The sequence below is a fragment of the Sinocyclocheilus anshuiensis genome, unplaced genomic scaffold, assembly GCF_001515605.1.
Source record: "Sinocyclocheilus anshuiensis isolate Anshui unplaced genomic scaffold, SAMN03320099.WGS_v1.1 scaffold694, whole genome shotgun sequence".
In the NCBI taxonomy this organism is placed as follows: domain Eukaryota; kingdom Metazoa; phylum Chordata; class Actinopteri; order Cypriniformes; family Cyprinidae; genus Sinocyclocheilus; species Sinocyclocheilus anshuiensis.
Genome location: NW_015542477.1, coordinates 1,779,801 through 1,788,897, shown reverse-complemented (window position 1 = coordinate 1,788,897; position 9,097 = coordinate 1,779,801). Strand labels below are relative to the sequence as shown.

Sequence of the window (9,097 nt, the reverse complement as noted above, 5' to 3'; positions counted from 1 at the left end):
CCAAAAAAAAAGGGACTTCATTTTAAATGTGAATAGTATATTTCCTGTTTTACGTTTCCTTAAATTAGAATTCACTTGTTCCGATTGATCCGTTCAATTCAAATTACAGTTTAATCAGTTGAAAAATGTTTTTGAATGTATTTTTTTGTTTTATATTTGTGTTGTGTTTTCTGATTTTGTCTTCCCTTTTTCTTTGTTTAATTTTAAACAATTCAACTATTAAATGATAGTCTCTGTACAATAGGACTTAATCATTTTATCTCCGGTTAATCTGGTGTATTCTCGCTTATGTAAGTTCCTGTCTTGCCACCCAGAGTGCTGTTATAATATTAGGATGAGAGCGATACAGCTTAGCTTCTTGCTCTCTCCTCTGCATATTAAATTGCTTCAAACTCACACCAATCACCGGCAGTTTGACTTTGCTTTGGAAGCCTCTCGTCGGTTATTAGAGCGGTTACTCTTCAGTGTTTATGCACACAGCTCTTCCCAGAGTGCTGCGCTTATTTAATCTCTCTCTCTCTCCCTCTCTTCTCCTCTTATCATTCTGGAGTAATGATGCCCTTTGGCTGTGCTAATGAACTGGAATACAATGAAAAATCACCCGTACATGAGCTGCACCACAGAGGCCTATTTTTAACAAACAGCCTGATAACCATGCGTTCTCTCTCCTCCCAGCACTTATGCAGAAGAAACCAAAATCCTACTCTCCTGCCCTCATGGACCAGATTCCCATTAAACACCTCATTCGCCAGGCCCAAGGACTGCAGCAGGAGCTGGGAGGTAAAGGACACCCGTTAACCTCCATTGCACTTATATTCAGCAGAGTTGATTTAAAATATGTGATAATACAGCCATATTTAGTTGCATTACTAGATGCAATTCTTTTTCTCATTACATGACACTGATACTTGATATCTTTCTAAAAATATGTTTTTATTCATTTTATGTGCATTGGTTTACAGGCTATATACATGCAAACAGTGAAAATGCTATAATACTTAAAAAAAATATATATATATCAAAAAGTTACATTTAGTTTTGTACTTAATATTTATTATTTTATTTATAAACTAATTTGTACTTTTGTACTTTTGTACTTTGTACTTTTAATTTGTATTTTATTTTATTTTTTAGGCTTACATTCTGCTCTTCTGCGTCTACTGGCCACAAACTATCCTCACCTGTGTATGGTGGAGGACTGGATCAGTGAAGAAGAAGTGACTGGTACTCTGCCTTTACTGAGGAAGATGTTGCTGACATCCTCATCCTGCAAATACTCACAGACACAGCTACGAGAAGGTACAAGAAACTCACACTATCAACCACTTACTTAAGAGCAAAATGTGGAAATCACATTTCTCATGTGACCGAGATTGCATTAAAGATTTTCTCCCATTTACTACATTTTCGAAATTTGACTCATAATTTAAAAATAATTTTGATGGATCCATTTTTACAGTGTAAAGAATATTAATATGGATTAAAAGTGAAGAAAAGTGGATATGTCAAAAGTCAGTTTTGGTTATATTAACACAAGGTCAAAATAAGGAAATGGAAAGGCATATGTCTATACAATAGGTAAAAATAGAAAAGTTGTCACTCAGGTGGATTCTACAAAAGCAATTAGCACATCTCTGCTGTAAAATGTATTTCTCAAGCAGTTTTCACACTACAGTAAACCAGACCACTGAACTCTACATTGAGACTCATAAGGCCCTGGAGGAGATCACAAGTGTTTATTATAGTCTATGATATGAATAGTTTGTTGTTGTAGTCTGACCTTTCATGTGCATGACTCAGTTTTGCACCTGCGGAGTAATGAGCCTGAAGGTGTTTCTGTATTCATACAACACTGCTCTGACAGGCCTGTCTCTCCACAGGACTCTTGTATTCACAGATGGTGACAGGCTTATGTTATATTTAATGATATGGAAATAAAACAAACAAATATATTGACATCTAAAGCCTCTAAATATTTTACATATGTCTTTGAATTAAATGTGGTCATTATTTGTGTGTGTGTGTGTGTGTGTGTGTGTTTTAATTAATCATTTACATTTTTTTTTCTTAGCTTTCCAGAATGTTCTCTCCGGTGGGCCCAGGCTGCTGCGTATCCTGGAGCACCTGACGCTGCTCTCTGCGGGAGATCTGATCCCATACGCAGAGGCCTTGACTGCCAGCATGGGGCTGCTCTTAGAGGACGGCGTCTCTCGCAGGATCCTACAGACTGTTAGCAAACTCTGGATGGTACTTAATACAGTCATGCCACGCAAGTGAGACTTCCTCTGTGTTTTGTAAAAATGGAAGGAATTCTTGCACTTCAGCACTCGTTCTAAGTCTCTTTCCTCTGTCAGGCTGTGGGTGATGACGGTAAACGCTCTGCAGCCTTCAGTAAAGCTCCTGCGGCAGCAGAAATACACTCAGAATGATCTGATGGTGGATCCTCTCATCGTCCTGCGCTGCGACTCCAGAGTCTTCAGGTATTACCTGCTTAGAAATGCCTGATAAGAAATACCCTATAAAGAAATTCTATAATTCATGCTAATCTTAGTCTTACTGAAGGAAGGTGTGTTTGTTCTCATGAAGGTGTCCTCCACTAATGGACATCACTCTTCATATGCTGAATGGGTACCTGTTGGCATCTAAGGCCTACTTGAACGCTCACCTGAAAGAGACGGCTGAATTTGAGCGATCAAACCTTGGGCTGAGTGGCCAACCTGATACCCCTGAGGTCACAAGAGAGGAGCTGAAGAACGCTCTGCTGGCTGCTCAGGTAGACACATGCAAACAAACACATCTCTAATACTGATCTCTGAATCACCAGTTTGTGCATTTGGCATATTTGTGTTGTTTTTGTTCACCTTCAGGACAGTGCAGCGGTGCAGATCTTGCTGGAGGTGTGTTTGCCGTCCCCTCAGGAGGAGCTGCAGCTGGGAGGAGGTGGAGGAGCAGACAGCCTGTTGAGGAGCGTTCAGTCTGCTCCAGGTATTCCCATGCGGAAGCAGGTGGGCGACGCGGGGGCTGGGCGGGGGGCCCAGGGGGAGCGCGAGGCAGAGGGCGGGCTGCTCAGTGACCTGAGGGAAGTGCAGTGTCTCATCTGCTGCCTACTGCACCAAATGTTCATCGCAGACCCCAACATTGCCAAACTAGTACACTTTCAGGTAATTAAGTCTCTCTGTTACAGTACTGCCATCACCATTATGATACATACTTTATACATACATGCATGATGATCATAAGACACAGTACACACGCAATGTTTTTTTTTCCCTCTATAGGGATTTAACATTTTTATGTCATATATTTCAGAGTGAAACAGGATATTCAATGGGAAAATTGTCATTTTATCCATTGGGGATTGATTAGTGACAAGTGGTCTCTGTATGACAGGTGGTTGGAAGGGAGGGGTTCAAATCAAGTTACAGTACTGTTCAAAAGAGTCAGTAATATTTTTTAATAAAATTAATGCTTTTATTAGCAAGGATTCATTTAATTCAAAAGTGGTAATAAAGACATTTATAACAATATAATAGATTTTGGTCTGAAATACATTTTTTTTTTTTAATCCTTAAAACCTATATTACAGTTTCCACAAAAATATTAAGTAGCACTGTTTCTTGAGCAGCAAATCAGCATATTTAGAATGATTTCTAAAGGATCATGTGACACTGAAGACTGGAGTAATGACTGCTGAAAATTCACATCATAGGAATGAATTACATTTTGAAATACATTAAAAATAGAAAACAGTACTTTTAATTTGTAATATTTCACACTCTACGTTTTTTATTGTACATTTGATAAATGCAGCATTGGTGAGCATGAGAGAATTATATAAAAAAATGTTTAAAATCTTTCCTACCTCAAACTTTTGGAACAATAGTGTAAAACTTTGTGACACTATAATGGCTTTTATTTTTGTATTTTTTTTATGTGCACCAGTAAATCATTTGCAAATTTAGCAGGAACATGTATTAAAAAATCGGGTCATTTTCATCTTGACTTGAACAGTTTTAAACTAAAATTAACTATGAAGTACGTTTTAAAGAATAAAACAGCCTTTAGGTTTTTGTGAATCAGTTTCAGATAAAGGAAAACAAAATCAAACAAATCTCTAATTGGGTTCTAAAGCTCTAATTGAGTTCTGAAGGTTTTCTAAATGTTCTTTAAATGTTTATTCAGGGTTATCCGCAGGCTTTGCTGCCTCTGACGGTGGCAGGAATTCCTTCCATGCACATCTGTCTAGACTTTATCCCAGAACTCCTCACTCAGCCGCAGCTGGAGAAACAGGTAAGAAACTATCAGTTCGTCCATCCATATTTTCAGCCAGGACTACTAAGTAGATCAGTTGCCACTCCCAAGTTCCAGAATTAATTTGAATTCAGGTGTGAATCCCTTAATTTGTTATCCCATGAATATACACAGAATATAATTTCTCTTTCTAGAATTTAGTATATTTAGTATGCAAGACTCTTTATAGCTTTATAGTATGTACTACAACTTTATTTAGAGCTGTATAGCTATAAATTGAAGTATTAAGAGTATGTATTTTGCTACTCGAATCACAGGCACATGGTGAGCCCTTAGGGTTGACCTCTGGGCTTGATGCTAATGGCAGTTTTGTTTTGTCTGGCACAGATCTTCGCCATACAGCTGTTGTCCCATCTGTGCACCCAGTACGCCCTGCCCAAATCCCTCAGTGTGGCACGTCTTGCCATTAGTGTGATGGGCACCCTCCTCACAGGTAGAAATAACTCTTTCATCTGTTGCTTTATCTCTTTATCTGTGTTCCATTTTGTCTTTACCTTGGTCTCTGTTCTTATTCATTTATTAGGGCTGACATTTTATTAAAGAATGTCTAAAAATAACATTGATAATTGGAGATATCAGACCATTACCTTGACTTTTTTTGTAGCAAAACCAACCTGTGCAAACTTTTCCCATTATCTTAGTACACACTGCCCTCTGCTGGCCACTTATTACTGCCTGTGACAAACCTTCAGCTGCAGTGTTTATAAATGATGCATCAGCCATCCATTTATTGTTTTATTGAATGGAGTACCAGAGAAGTCTTGAGCACTGTTAAATCCTGCAGTTTAGTTTTATGTTATCTAGCGCATCTGTTCGCAAAACAACCAAAAATTGCATGTGATTCTGTAATATATTCACTTAAGTAAATATTTTTGGTATCTTGCACAGTGCTGACCCGTGCCAAGCGCTTTGCATTTTTCATGCCGACGCTGCCATGCCTGGTTTCATTCTGCAAGGCTTTCCCCCCACTCTTTGATGATGTCATGTCCCTGCTGGTTCAGGTGGGTCAGGTGTCTGCTGCTGATGTCACCACCAAGGCCAGAGATATTGACCCTCTCATTGCCAGTGAGTGTATTCTTGTCTTATTTGACTGAACTGTTTTTAATTTGTATTGATCAATGGCTATTGTATGGGGCAGGGGCAGGGCAAGATTTAAAATGATTTTACTCAGTTCAAAGTCAGATTTAATAGAGTGAAAAAGTGCATGCCGACTTTTTCAGGTGCCTTGGTTCTTGAAGTATTTTTTCTATTTATTTTTCCCATAGGTTGTTTAAAAAGTCGGTAACACTTTACAATAAGGTTCATTAGTTAACATGAACTAAGAATGATGACTCCCCATTTAAATGAACAAGGTGGTAGCGATCGGACAGGTAGGATCTAAACCATGAACAATACTTCTACAGCATATATTAATCTTGAGTTAATGTTAATTTCAGCATTTATCAATGCATTATTTAATGCACTGTGTACTAATGCACATTAGTTAATGCTAACTAACATGAACAAACAATGAACGACTGTTTTTATTAACTAACATTAACAAAGATTAATAAAGAGTGTAATGAATGTAGTGTTCATTGTTCGTATCTTAACGTAAAAACTTATCTTAATTAATGCATTAACTAATTTTAACGAATGACACCTTATTGTAAAGTGTTTAGTTTTTTAGTTTTTTTTTTGTCATTGAAATACTCAAGTTTTTAATAGTTTTATATTTGCATATGGCTGCACAGTTATTGCAATATGGTCTTGTGTGATTATTAAACAACCGCAAAAAGCCATGATTCACATTAGCATAGTTTGAACATTTCTGACTACTCCTAGTTATTATACAAATCTAATAATGTGATATTGTGGCTCAAAAAAGATTTTGACATTTGAAATAAATAATCTATACATTATTGTCAACTGCATATTAAAGCTCAAAGGCCTTCCTTTAGTTTTCTTATTATATTGATGTTTAATTCAAAATATAATATTAATATTTATTATAGTAATATTGCATTTAAATATTAATTATATTAAAACTAAACCTATAACATTCCATTATTATATTACCATCAGATTTAACTTGATAGACTTCCAAAAAATGTGTGTTAGTGACAAGTGACCTGTGACCCCATCACAGTTGAAGTAAATGAATATCCATTTGCAAATTCAGGTACACCAGATAACTAGGTTCGTTTTCACTCACTTCACTTTTGGGTCAATTAAAAGTGATTTGAGATTGACATTCAAGTCTGATGACCCTTAAAGACTAACCGTTTCTGCAGACTTTGGCAGACAAAAATGGCATTCTTTGCAAGTTTAGAGTTTTTGCACAGTCTGTTGAACATGTGAGCTTCTGTTTCAAAGTGCCTTCTTTGTTCCTTTACCTTTTATCTAAGCATCAGTAATATGACGTTATCTTTTCACAGTTAATTTCTCAGTATTTATCAAGATATGATCACAATATGGTGTGGCCAAATCATGTAGCCCTAGATTTAGATCTAATCCATTGTGATCTTGTGTTTAGGGCTCCAGTATCTGAGACAGAAGCCACAGGAAATACCGCTATCAGAATCCAAATGCTCTCTACGCAAGAGGTCTGCAGAGGACCTGGGGGGAGCCGATCCTGATGTACAGCTGTGCTATCACATAGAGGCCACCTTCATGGACATCATCAGCTCCAGCACACAGGCACTGTGACAACACAAACAGACAAATAGAAATGTTTTTGAATGAGTTTTTGTCCCATGTAAAGTTTAAGCCTCATGTTACAGAAATCTGCTTATGCACATGCAAAGCAGTATAATGATAGATGACTTACAGCTGTTGGACTAGTGCTGGGACCATTTCAGTTTAAAGTCAGTCCACTTAAAACACTGAACATGAATTTTCTCCTCCATTTTGGCATACCACAAGTTATGAAAACATCTGGAATGAAGGTAATGAAAGAAATTCTAATTTGATATAGTTTTACGTAAACTGTACTTATATGGTATAAATGGTCAAATCATGGGGTACCATTTTTCAAAACAAAGAACGAGATGTACTGAAAGATAAAAATATAGATTCCATATTCTGTTGCCAGCCAAAACCACCATCTATATTTGACTCAAAACAACGTTCGACTTTCCAGGAAGCGTCTTTTAAGTCTTAAGTGAATTGGACTTTCATTCTTAGGCCTGTCCTGAAGGATTGGAGTAATTCTGGTCACAAAGCAGCTTGCTGTAGATATAGTAGAAGGCATTTTCTAAATAGCGTGTTAGTTAAGTGTGTATTTGAGTATGTGACAAAATGTGTGTCCAGGGCACTTAGCAGTGATATTATTGGTCTGTTTTCTAGACCACCATTTCAAAGAGTATTTTCTTGGCTCAATTTCACCGTTTGTTGAAGCGTGACGTATGATTTTTGTTTGTTACCTTGGTTTTGTATACATGTCAATCTTATGTTTTGAACATTTGTATTAAAACATCTTTTTGGAAACTCTTTGTTTACTCAATTTCGATTATAGCTTACTTATAGTTGTATATTGAGTTGAGATACATTAAAAATATATATAAAAATGGCACACTTCAGTTTTATTTAGCACAAATTGAGGAGGAAATATGGCTGGCATTGTGATCAGATTGAGGTTGCCAAAACAAAACTCCAAGTCACAAAATGCACCAACAGGACACTGAAGACATTTGCATGAACTAATATTTTACATAGATGGCCTGATATTAATTTATCCTTTATCTGTGGTGAAAAAACAGTATTAAGCATATCATTTAGATCCATGTGGGGGCGCTCTTGTCACATGTAGAAACACAGGATCCGCAGCCTGGAGTGCACATGGAAACGCTTATGCATGTTCAATGATGACATGATCGATGATTGAAACATAACAAAAAACTTAGCCAATCACATGCTCCTTTTGCTCCAGAACAATGATTTTCTGTGTTATGAGAGCTTTAGAAAATGCTCTCATTTAATTTGCAATCGAATTTGGCCCAAACTACTTCACATTAAAGTAGACAAATCCAGTAAACACAAGAATGTACTTTTTTAGAGCCAAATTACACCATAAAGCTTGACCTAACCTTCACATTAGCTTTTTTTGGAGTGGTTGAATGAAAATCTATCATCTGTCATTCTTACCCTCATGTTGTTCCAGGCAGACTGACTTACTTCTGTGGAAATCAAAAGAATATGTTTTGAAGAATCTTGATAACAATTTTGTTCTCATTGACATCTGTTGTATGGTCTGAAAAAATGTAATAGAAGTCAATGGGAACTAAAACATTTTGGTCACCAACATCCTTCAAGAAAGTCATACAAGTTTGCAAAGACTTAAGTGTGAATAAATGATAACAGAATCAGGCTCTGGTCATTTTTTTGCCTCATTTGCATCACTTTAAAAAAAAACATTAATAAACAATAATTTATACATATTTTGTAATGTCCCTTTAAGAAGCTGTGAAATTTCTCTTGTCTAATGTGCAGTATGTGCTCCTATATAAGGATAAATAAAAATAACTACGGCATCCATGGCTTCTAAAGGCACATCTGCCCATAGGGCGATTATAAATGTTGTTGTGTATGATAGAAGTGGAAGAAAAGACACAAAATATGCATCCAGAGTGTGTAAATGGTTCTCACCGCAGGTCTTTTGCCTCTACAGAGCTCTGACTCTGAGCTGCTGTGAACGGCCTCAGGCTAGCGAAGGCGAAATCACAGCTCAGTTTTGTTTCTCCTTTAAGGCGCTGTCAAGTTTAAACACCTTTTTCGCGCAAAAAAACTTCAGTGCTCTTTTCTCTCT

General features: G+C 36.9%; 1 protein-coding gene across 1 annotated transcript in view; it reads left to right on the top strand.

Moving 5' to 3' along the window:
- LOC107693886 (integrator complex subunit 2-like) overlaps positions 1–7,752 on the top strand; it is a 27,189-nt gene extending 19,437 nt beyond the window's left edge. Inside the window, exons 18-27 of the mRNA XM_016493418.1 lie at positions 676–780; positions 1,135–1,299; positions 2,072–2,273; positions 2,355–2,480; positions 2,587–2,773; positions 2,868–3,161; positions 4,183–4,290; positions 4,639–4,744; positions 5,200–5,376; positions 6,827–7,752. Of these exons, the coding sequence (XP_016348904.1) occupies positions 676–780; positions 1,135–1,299; positions 2,072–2,273; positions 2,355–2,480; positions 2,587–2,773; positions 2,868–3,161; positions 4,183–4,290; positions 4,639–4,744; positions 5,200–5,376; positions 6,827–6,999 (1,643 nt within the window). The 3' untranslated portion in view covers positions 7,000–7,752. The remainder of the gene's footprint in view (positions 1–675; positions 781–1,134; positions 1,300–2,071; positions 2,274–2,354; positions 2,481–2,586; positions 2,774–2,867; positions 3,162–4,182; positions 4,291–4,638; positions 4,745–5,199; positions 5,377–6,826) is intronic.
- Positions 7,753–9,097: the final 1,345 nt, after the last annotated feature.